Raw genomic sequence first — 10,852 nt, 5'->3', positions numbered from 1 at the left:
ACTAAGATCTATGTCTTTTTACCCTACTCATTCTTAGATCTTGTTGCTTTTTGTGGGTGTACTTATTCCACCTTTATAACATTACCCCTGCTGTTCACCTGGTGTGCTGTCAAGAATCTTCATTAAGGTAGCACCCTGAACCTACTTTATTTGGAAGCCTACACTAATTTTTAGCTCTCGATTCCCATTGCCCTCTTTAGGATTGTATTACAATTTGACAAGCAAACTCATCCTCTTCCACCTTCCAAAACAACTTTAATACACACATTATAGAAAGGGAAATATATGTTTGGTGCTGCTATCTTTTTTTTTTTTTTTTGAGATGGAGTCTCACTCTGTCACCCAGGCTGGAGTGCAATGGCATGGTCTTGGCTCACTGCAAGCTCCGCCTCCCAGGTTCAAGCATGTCTCCTGCCTCAGCATTTCTCCTGCCACTGCCTGTAGCTGGCCTGTAGCTGGGACTACAGGAGCGTGCCACCACACCCATCTCATTTTTGTATTTTTAGTAAAGATGGGGTTTCACTATGTTGGCCAGGATGGTCTCGAACTCCTGACCTTGTGATCCGCCTGCCTCTGCCTCCCAGTGTTGGGATTATAGGCGTGAGCCACTGAGCCTAGCCTGGTGCTGCTGTCTTATTTATCATGAATACGAGCTTTGAAGGACAGGGACTTGATCTTTTTTTCCATTCCATAAAATGTGGATATGGCTAAACTTTGCAGGATTTTAGGTGTTGTCATATATGCAATTAATTCCATGGGCACTTAATTCCATTCCTCTCACTGAAGGATGGTGTTGTCTGGGACCACCAAGCTCTTACGTCTCACCAGTCTGTTGCTTTCTCATTTTGTTCAACTTTTTTCTTGGAAAGAAAAACATTGAATATATCAAGATGAATCAGCCAAATATTGTACTGTGTGTATGTGTTGGGGGTGGGGGGAAACAGAGTAGAGGTGGTAGAGGCAATGTAGGAGGAAAAGACACGCTGACTAGAATACATAAATAGTACGTGAAATCTTTCGGGCCAGGGATCTGGGCCTACCTTGCCTGCATCATATCACCAGCATCTCAATCGTGTCTGGCACATAGTAAGTGTTCAGTAAATATTTGTTGCACTAAGTGAAAGAATGAACTCTCTTTTTTCAGAGATTATTTGTGATTCTCCGAATCAACCAGGGTCCTTAAGATGTCCTGGAGGCCGTCTCCATTTCTCTCCGTAAGTTAAGGTGTCCGAGTGGCACCAGTGCTCCACTCCTTCCGCGACCTGCAGGTAGTGGGATACGCTGTGGCTCTGCGGAGCGGGGTGAAGGAGCTCCCCCGGCGCCGCTCCCTTTCCCGGTCCCGCTGTGCCCGGTCCCACGCCCCTCGGCCGCCCGGCTGCCTGGGTTGTCCGGGTTCTTCCGCCCCTCTGGCTCGGTCCCCGCTACCTCTCCTCCCTTCTTCCCTCTCGGTACCTTCGCCCGCCGCGCGCCTTTCTCAAATCCTCCGGTTATTAAGCTCAGGGGACGGTGGCCCGCCCGGGTAACTCTGCGCCCGCCCCTTCCTGCCCCCTTCCTGCCCTCACGCCCCGTCCCCTCCTCTTGACGTGGCAGAGGCGGCGCCAGCCATGTTGGCCGGGCGGAGGTCTTCGGTGAGGCCCGGGGCGGGGTGGCGCCAGCCCTGATTGCGGTGCCACGGACTGCTCCTCCTGGGCGGAGAGGACTGATTTTGCAAAGCGGAGGCTGCGACGGGTCCGGCAGGGGGACAGTGAGGTAAGGGCCGCCTCGTCTCCGCTCCTGGGGGACCTCAGGTGCGCAGCGGAAAGCGGGGGCGGGCTGGCGGCGGCGGGCTGGCGGCTGGGTTCCTGGGGTGGTCCCGGCTCTGCCCTCTCGGTGCCCTCGGGCCCGCGAGGTGTGCCGGAGTCTGAGGCCCAGTCCGGCGCGGGGAGCGTTGAGCGGTGAGCTTGCCACCCTCTCACCCACTTGGCTCTGCCGGGGCCGGGGGCCCGGGCTCCTCCTCTTGCTCCCCAGGATTCGGTGGAAAGATGGGAGTCGTGTGGAAAACGGTGGTTGGAGCATCTCGCCCAGCACCCACCCCCACCTCCTGGGCCACCCACCCCCACCTCCTGGGCCACCCACCTCCACCTCCTGGGCCACCCACCTCCACCCAAGCCCATCATCGCCTCTGGGCCCTTGGACTTTCTGTTTCATTCCTTGCCAGATCTGGAGTGTCCTAGACTTTGAACCCAATTAACTACGTCACCCGTAATTCAGCCTTGGAAGTTAAAGGGGAAAAGAGCTAGGTAAAGATAATGCCTTAGGTTTTGATTACAAAGAGTTGAGTTTTCCAGCAGGACCAATCCTATCCCATTGGGCTTTCTTTCTAAGGCAAGTAGTGTTTCCCGATTTGGTGGTAAAGGTACTACCTGAGGAAAGTAATAGTAAATCTACATCAATCACTGGAGGGGGTATGTGGAATTCTCGTTTTCACGTGAACTCCTTTAACCTCTACCCTCCAAAGCCATGGATAACTAGCCAAATTAACTTGATTTAAAAAGGTTTTAGATTAAAATATAAGTGCATGTTAAGTTTTCCTTCTTTTCCTCCTCTGGTAGTGAATGAACATCATTTCAGAAGTGGCGTGATCTCGGCTCACTGCAACCTCCACCTTCCCGGGTTCATGCCATTCTCCTTTCTCAGCCTCCCGAGTAGCTGGGACTGCAGGCGCCTGCCACCACGCCTGGCTTTTTTTGTATTTTTAGTAGAGACAGGGTTTCACTGTGTTAGCCAGGATGATCTCGATCTCCTGACCTCGTGATCCGTTCATCTCGGCCTCCCAAAGTGCTGAGATTACAAGTGTGAGCCACCACGCCGGGCCTGATTTACAGAATTTTAGAGTTAGATGGGATCTTGTGGTTTTCTAGTCCAAGTCTCTTATCTTGCTGATGAGAAAAACAGAGGATTCAGAGAGGTTAAATTGTCCAAGATCATAAGAAGACAGTTCATTGAGGATTTTACAAGTGAAAAGTAGGAGACAAATTTAATTGGCTACTAACAAATACATCTAATTGGAAGGAACTCAAATTTACTTGGCAAGTAAATTTTCAATTAGGTATGAATAAAAGAGCTTAAATTAGAATATTAGAAACTATCATAGGGAAAGTCTTTTTGGTTTGTTTGTTTGAGATGGAGTCTCTCCCTGTCACCCAGGCTGGAGTGCAGTTGAAGGATCTCAGCTCACTGCAAGCTCCGCCTCCCAGGTTCAAGCTGTTCTCCTGCCTCAGCCTCCCTAGTAGCTGGGACTAATAGGCGCCCGCCACCACGCCTGGCTAATTTTTGTATTTTTTAGTAGAGACGGAGTTTAACCATATTGGCCATGCTGGTCTCGATTTCATGACCTCCTGATCCACCCGCCTCGGCCTCCGAAAGTGCTGGGATTACAGGCGTGAGCCACTGCGCCTGGCCAGGGAAGTCTTTTAAAATACTACTTGGGCACATATTTGATATACTAGGTTAAAGTGACATAATGGTTTGCTTCTTAGCTTTTAGCTCTATTATGATAAAATTATGTAACTAAAGTATATTGTACTGAAATCGGACATTTCTTTAGAATAGTCTTTTGTGTTTTGTATCACCTAAAAAAAAAAAAAAAGACTAGTGGCTGGGCGCAGCGGTTTATGCCTGTAATCCCAGCACTTTGGGAGGCCGAGGCGGGAGGATCACCTGAGGTCAGGAGTTCAAGACCAGCCTAGCCAACAAGGTGAAACCCCATCCCTATTAAAAATAGAAAAATTAGCCGGGCATAGTAGCTCGCACCTGTAATCCCAGCTACTCGGGAGGATGAGGCGGGAGAATCGCCTGAACCCGGGAGGTGGAGGTTGCCGTGAGCCGAAATGGCGCCACCGCACTCCAACCTGGGTGGTAGAGTGAGACTCCATCTCAAAAATAAAAGAGACTAGTATGCTAGTATGCTAAGTCTGCATTCTAATATAGTGTGTGGAATAATATTTCTTTGGTTTAATACTTTTATGCAAACCTGTTAGTATTAGGGGAGAGAGTGCTTATCAAATAATATCATTTTATGAAAAGCTAGCTTGTGGCTGGGCCCGGTGGCTCACACCTGTAATCCCAGTACTTTGGGAGGCGGAAGCGGGTGGATCACCTGAGGTCGGGAGTTCGAGACCAGCATGACCAACGTGGAGAAACCCCATCTCTACTAAAAATACAAAAATTAGCCGCGTGTGGTGGCTCACGCCTGTAATCCCAGCTACTCAGGAGGCTGAGGCAGGAGAATTGCTTGAAACCAGGAGGTGGAGTTTGCGGTGAGCCGAGATCGTGCCATTGCACTCCAGCCTGGGCAACAAGAGCAAAACTCTGTCTCAAAAGAAGAAAAGAAAAGAAAATAAAAGAAAAGTTGGCTTGTAAAAGGACTTTATTTCAGATATGCCATTGTTGGACATGGGACTAAGCCTAGCAAACTTTGTCCTTGAATTCGTGATTTTAAGATTGCATGACTACTACAATGGAAAGGTGAGGGAAGTCAGGGAAGTGTTGTGCATAGCCAAGTAATTGGACCAATTAAGAAACAGGACTTTTTTCAAACTACTGCTGGAACGTGGGAATGTAAGAAGTATAATAGATGTGATTTAGCAAGCAAATTGATTTTAGAGCAGGGAGATTGAGAGGAAAAAATGTGAAGAAGAGAAGGGGAGCTGTGCCCAAATTTCACTAAGGTGATACTTAGTATGTCTTAAGAAGTAAGGATGTAGAGATACAATCCAGCCTGTTAACCAGTTGAAAGTTAAACCTGGCTATTGTCTGTGTGTGAATGTCTTCCTGCTAAGACTCCTGGAACCTTTCGTAGTGTGGTTTCCTCATGGTCCTAAGGCAGTTGTTTTCAGAACCCCTAACTTAAACATTATTGAGTATCCAAAGAGAAAAAAAAAAAAAGGCTAAACAGAGGACAGGTGGGTTTTCACATCTGTTTCTGCAGTTCATTGTGATACATTGTTTTGGTTGAATTGTATGAAGGATTAATTAAGAAATTAAAAGGTTAAGGCTGGGCGCGGTGGCTCACGCCTGTAATCCCAGCACTTTGGGAGGCTGACACGGGCGGATCACAAGGTCAGGAGATCGAGACCATCCTGGCTAACATGGTGAAACCCCGTCTCTACTACAAAATACAAAAACTAGCCGGGCGAGGTGGCGGGCGCCTGTAGTCCCAGCTACTCGGGAGGCTGAGGCAGGAGAATGGCGTAAACCCGGGAGGCGGAGCTTGCAGTGGTCTGAGATCCGGCCACTGCACTCCAGCCTGGGCAACAGAGTGAGACTCCGTCTCAAAAACAAAACAAACAAACAAACAAAAACAAAAAAAGTTAGCTGGGCGTGATGGCGGGTGTCTGTAGTACCAGCTACTTGGGAGGCTGAGGCAGGAGAATGGCGTGAACCCAGGAGGCGGAGCTTGCAGTGAGCCGAGATTGCGCCACTACACTCCAGTCTGGGTGACAGAGCGAGACTCCGTCTCAAGAAAAAAAAAAAAAAAAAAAGGTTAATTGCAGTGTGGAATCTGAAAGCTTAGGAGTGAACTTTTTGAACTTTGTTACCTTCAAACTCATTGGCCTACTCTGCACTTTAAATGGATCATCTACTCTTGCATGATATTTTAGCATCACAAACTGACCGTTTGGAAGATGTTGCTTCACTGAGTAATGTATATCTTCTAAATGTTAATACATTTCGTTATATACTATCAAACAAATTAGATTAATACCAACACTGAGCTCATCAGAAAAATCTTTACATATTAGGAACTTGTCAAGCTTATGGTAGCAGGCACAAGTTTTAAAACAATTTAATGACGGGGAGCGGTAGGGCCAGCACTTTGGGAGGCCGAGGCAGGCAGATCACGAGGTCAGATGATGGAGACTATCCCAGCCAACATGGTGAAACCCCGTCTCTACTGAAAATACAAAAAATTAGCTGGTTGTGGTGGCACGCGCCTGTAGTCCCAGCTACTCGGGAGGCTGAGGCAGGGGAATTGCTTCAACCTGGGAGGCAGAGGCAGAGGTTGCAGGGAGCTGAGATTGCCCCACCGCACTCCATCCTGGCAACAGAGTGAGACTCCGTTTCAAAAAAAAAAAAAAAAAAAACCCAAAAATTTAATATTTGCTTGAAAGCTCAAATTTTTATCATTGGCAAAATATACTATCAGTTGTTTTATATAAAGTGATAGGTTTACTTCATACAGTTTTGAGAAAATATCTGTATAATACGTAAGTACTAGCCTTGAGAGAATTGAGAAAATAGTCATTCAAAACACTTTTTGTTTTGTGTTTTAGCTATTTTAATGCCTTTTGCAGATGTGTTTTAGATGCATTTTATTATTTTGTTATGACACATTAGAATTTTTATTTTTTCTTAACTACACTAGATTTCTTATGACTTATTTTGTCAAATGTAGTCATCCCTGTTCTGATTTCATTTTATTTTATTAATTTTTTTTTTTATTTGAGAAGGAGTCTCACTTTGTCGCCCAGGCTAGAGCACGATTTCTGCTCATTGCAACTTCCACCTCCTGGGTTCAAGTGATTCTCCTGCCTTAGCCTCCTGAGTAGCTGGTATTATAGGTACCCACCGCCAGCTCAGCTAATTTTTGTATTTTTAGTAGAGATGGGGTTTCACCATGTTGGCCAGGCTGGTCTTGAACTGCTACCTCAAGCGATCCGCCGGCCTCAGCCTCCCAGAGTGCTAGGATTACAGGTGTGAGCCACTGTGCCTGGCCTTAAAATTTTTTATTTTTTATTTTTAATTTTTGTGAGTACATAGTAGGTGTATACATGCATCTTAAATTATAGGAGCAATTAAGTAGTAAACACAATTTTATTTGCCTTACGTTGTGTATAATAAATGTGGAAGAGGTTTGCATAGTCTTAGAACTTATATTCACATCAGTACTGTGGAAGCTGTTGCTAAAAACTGGATTTCTAATTCCCCCCTCACCTCCACATCCTGGTTGTTTTTTCTTTATTGCCACCTGTGTTACAGTGGGGTTTGACATCTTCTAACTCTCCTCAGAATACCCCACGCCTTTGTTTTATCATTATCTTTCAACACTTTTCCTTGAAAGCTCATACCACCCTTCTCAAAGCTGTCTTCTATATTTACCTTCAAAATAGTTTTTTTTTTTTTGAGATGGAGTCTTGCTGTGTCGCCCAAGCTGGAGTGCAGTGGTGTGATCTTGGCTCACCGCAACCTCTTCCTCCCCAGTTCAAGCAATTCTCCTCCTCAGCCTCCTGAGTAGCTGGGATTACAGGTGCATGCCACCGTGCCCAGCTAATTTTTTTTTTGTATTTTTAGTAGAGACGGGGTTTTGCCATGTTGACCAGGCTGGTCTTGAACTCTTGATCTCATGTGATCCAACCACCTCAGCGCTGGGATTACAGGCTTGAGCCACCGCGCCCGGCCCAAAATAGTCTTTTCTAAACAAGTTTAGTCTTGGGATTTCTCTTTACCCTTTATGTGCCTTTGAAAAATCCACAATCTTTTTTGATTAGCGTAAGATTTTCTAGCTGTCTCCAAGATTCTGGCACGATTGGAGGAAATACAGTGTTTTCTTTAATTTTTGTTTTCTTGTTTAAAGAAGAGAAAGTTCTTAACTGCTTGGAATGCTTAGATTTGTTAAGCTTCAATTTCTATCATTTGTTTTATCAAAATTTATTTGAAAGATTTTCTAAAATTAAAATTGTTATATCTAGCTTTTTCCCCCTAAATAATATCTCTTCTTTCTTCACTTAAATTTTAGAATCAGTTTCTCGTCCCACTATTGTTCTTAGCAACTTTAAACATCCATGTTGGGTTTTCCAGGCACCCTAGGTTCACAGTTCACTTCTTTCAACTTGACCTCCTTCATGTCTGCTACATAACACTTGAATGTCTTTTGTCATCCCACACCTTTAAATTCTTCAGCTTCCTTCCATGACTAACCACTGTTGCAGTTTGAGAGCATGATATAGAGCTGTTGCCTATGTAGGAAAGCTGGCATCCTATCTAGGCATTTAGACAGTAAAAATGGAGCTGTCTTTTGATACTGGACCCTTCCCAGAGTGCATCCTCTTCCCCTGGTTAGTAAACTTAAATTATTATATTGAAATTTTGTATCTCAAATTGGAGTTTAAAATGCTGTCATAATTTGGAATGTTCAAAATATTCTGAAGTAAGTTTCTGCAGAGGAGTCTAAATGATATATAATTGGGGGAATTGGGGGAACAGCACTTATCAAGCATTTTATTTATTGTGTCACAAATAGTCTGTACTTGCACAATAAGAATATTACCTGTCCAAAGCAGAAGTGCCCAGTTTTAGGAAAATCTTTTTGTTATATACTTTTTTTTTTTTATTCTGTAGAGGTATCTCCTGCTTGTTTTTTTGTTTTGTTTTTTTCTGTTTTTTTTTTTTTTTTTTTTTTTTTTTTGAGACAGAGTCTCACTCTGTCGCCCAGGCTGGAGTGCAGTGGCGCGATCTCGGCTCACTGCAAGCTCTGCCTTCCGGGTTCACGCCATTCTCCTCCCTCAGCCTCCTGAGTAGCTGGGACTACAGGTACCCGTCACCATGCCCGGCTAATATTTTTGTATTTTTAGTAGAGATGGGGTTTCACCGTGTTAGCCAGGATGGTCTCGATCTCCTGACCTCGTGATCCACCTGCCTCGGCCTCCCAAAGTGCTGTGATTACAGGTGTGAGCCACCACACCCGGCCTTTGTTATATACTATTAAACATTCTCTTCTATAAAGTTTAGTGGAAACTTGTTATTTTTTAGATAGAAACCGTGTGAGTTTTAGAACTTTATAATTTTGAAATCTGTTTATATGAATTCATGTAACTTTCAAAATTGATATGGAAAACATAGGATCTAGGTTTCCCCCCATTTTTGCATTTCTTTCCTATATACCCTTAAAGAAATAAGACACTATTTTTTGCCATCACCTTTCAGAGTGAATAGGAAAGTGTTAAATACCTCTTATTGGGCCTTATGGACATTGGTCATTGGGTAGAGCCATTAATTATTTTGTTACGAGTTGCTTGCTAATTTTTTTCCAAGATAAATATTTTCATTTTGTCCTGATTTTTTTTTTTTTTTTTTTGAGATGGAGTTTTGCTTTTGTTGCCCAGGCTGGAGTGCAATGGCACAATCTCGGCTCACCACAAACTCTGCCTCCAGGATTCAAGAGATTCTCCTGCCTCAGCCTCCCGAGTAGCTGGGATTACAGGCATACGCCACCATGCCTGGCTAATTTTGTATTTTTAGTAGAGATGGGGTTTCTTCTTGTTGGTCATGCTGGTCTCCAACTCCCGACCTCAGGTGATCCACCAGTCTCGGCCTCCCAAAGTGCTGGGATTACAAGTGTGAGTCACCGTGCCCAGCCAGTCCTGATTTCTAATGTGTTAATATTGCTGAATAGGGGGAAAACATACTTACTTTGAAACTTCTTAAGAGGATCCTGGATTTTAAAATATTTTAAAATTTCGATACAGAAATAAGAATCAAACTCCACAATGACAACCTATTTGGAATTCATTCAACAAAATGAAGAACGAGATGGAGTCCGATTTAGTTGGAATGTTTGGCCATCAAGTCGACTGGAAGCTACAAGAATGGTTGTTCCTGTGGCAGCCCTGTTTACACCACTGAAAGAGAGACCTGACTTACCACCTATTCAATATGAGCCTGTTCTGTGTAGTAGGACCACTTGCCGTGCAGTTTTGAATCCTTTATGGTAAGTAAAATATATAGAGAAACTAATGTGGCAATGAGATTTTAAAATGCAGGGTTTTTTTTTTTTTTGCATATTTTTATAAAAATCCCTTTGTTTTTGTTCATAGTAATTTTTTCAAATTAGGACAGTCAGAAAAATCCAGAGAGCTGTAAAATTTTGGGATCATTCTAGTTGTAGTGAGTTGATAATATAAAGAGACCAAATGTAAGAGTGTCACTATAAAAACTGTTAGATTCCATCAGTGTCTTCTGAATAGTAGTGCTGGATATGTATCAACCCATCTTGTGTTTTAGATAAGTCATAATTGGCTGGGCATGGTATCTCATGCCTGTAATCCCAGCATTTTGGGAAGCCGAGGTGGTGGATCACCTGAAGTCAGGAGTTTGAGACCAGCCTGACCAATATGGTGGAACCCCGTCTCTACTAAATACAAAACTTAGCTGGGTGTGGTGGCATGTGCCTGTAGTCCCAGCTGTTCAGGAGGCTGAGACAGAGAATTGCTTGAACCTGAGAGGTGGAGGTTGCAGTGAGCTGAGATCATGCCTCTGCACTCCAGCATGGGCGACAGAGTGAGACTCCGCCTCAAAAAAAAAAAAAAAGTGTCATGATTGAGTGACATGATGTTCCAAAAATGTTGTGACTTCTGTTGCTTAGGCCAAAGTCTCAGGAATCATCTCTTACTTCTCTTTCCATTCCCTCTCCCCCAGCCAATCCACTAGCAAATCTGGGTGATCTACCTTAGAACGTTACAGATTCTGTCTCTTACAGCCTCTTATTCCATCTCTGGTAGTATACCCTGCTTCAAGATACCACCATCTTTTTTCCTGGGCAATTTCAATATCCTCCTACCTGCTCTCCCTGTTTCTATTCTTGTCTTTCAGCAGTCTGTTCTCCATCCAGAAGCTAGAGTTTTATGAATGAAAATCTGATTATTAAAATCTTCCAGAAGTAGCTTCTTATTTTTGGAATGAGAAATCCAAACCACTTATCAAGATCTGTAAAGCCTTGTATGATCTAGCCTCTGTATATATTTCTGCCTTCATCTGGTATTATCCATTTTCCTTATTGTTATCTACATAATACCTTAACCCTGTTACCCTCTTT

General features: G+C 44.1%; 2 protein-coding genes across 4 annotated transcripts in view; one reads left to right on the top strand and one right to left on the bottom strand.

Annotated features, from left to right (window-relative positions):
* Positions 1–491: 491 nt before the first annotated feature.
* Positions 492–2,201, bottom strand: LOC141407277 (uncharacterized). Its single transcript, XM_073997261.1, has 2 exons — positions 1,453–2,201; positions 492–1,262 (listed from the first exon to the last, which is right to left on the bottom strand). The coding sequence occupies exons 1-2, from the start codon at positions 2,185–2,187 to the stop codon at positions 1,167–1,169; spliced, it is 831 nt and encodes a 276-aa protein (XP_073853362.1). The 5' UTR covers positions 2,188–2,201; the 3' UTR covers positions 492–1,166.
* The window catches only part of SEC23A (SEC23 homolog A, COPII coat complex component), an 80,510-nt gene continuing 71,241 nt past the window's right edge, over positions 1,584–10,852 (top strand). For all 3 annotated transcript variants that reach the window (XR_012415739.1, XM_005561130.4, XM_073997259.1), the window contains exons 1-2: positions 1,584–1,749; positions 9,507–9,748. Coding sequence is in view for 2 of the 3 variants with exons in the window: in XM_005561130.4 (XP_005561187.2) it covers positions 9,528–9,748 (221 nt within the window). In the remaining variant the exon portion in view is untranslated. The remainder of the gene's footprint in view (positions 1,750–9,506; positions 9,749–10,852) is intronic.

This window comes from Macaca fascicularis, chromosome 7 (genome assembly GCF_037993035.2).
Source record: "Macaca fascicularis isolate 582-1 chromosome 7, T2T-MFA8v1.1".
NCBI classification, from domain to species: Eukaryota; Metazoa; Chordata; class Mammalia; order Primates; family Cercopithecidae; genus Macaca; species Macaca fascicularis.
The sequence above is the reverse complement of the archived record's forward strand: the minus strand, read 5'-3'. Positions and strand labels throughout refer to the sequence as shown.

Excerpts from the sequence above, each read along its gene's own strand:
- LOC141407277 (XM_073997261.1), bottom strand. The coding sequence starts at position 2,187 with ATGAAACAGAAAGTCCAAGGGCCCAGAGGCGATGATGGGCTTGGGTGG. Across the intron at positions 1,263-1,452 it reads AAGGCGCGCGGCGGGCGAAG|GTCGCGGAAGGAGTGGAGCA; the intron begins GTACCGAGAGGG and ends CACTACCTGCAG.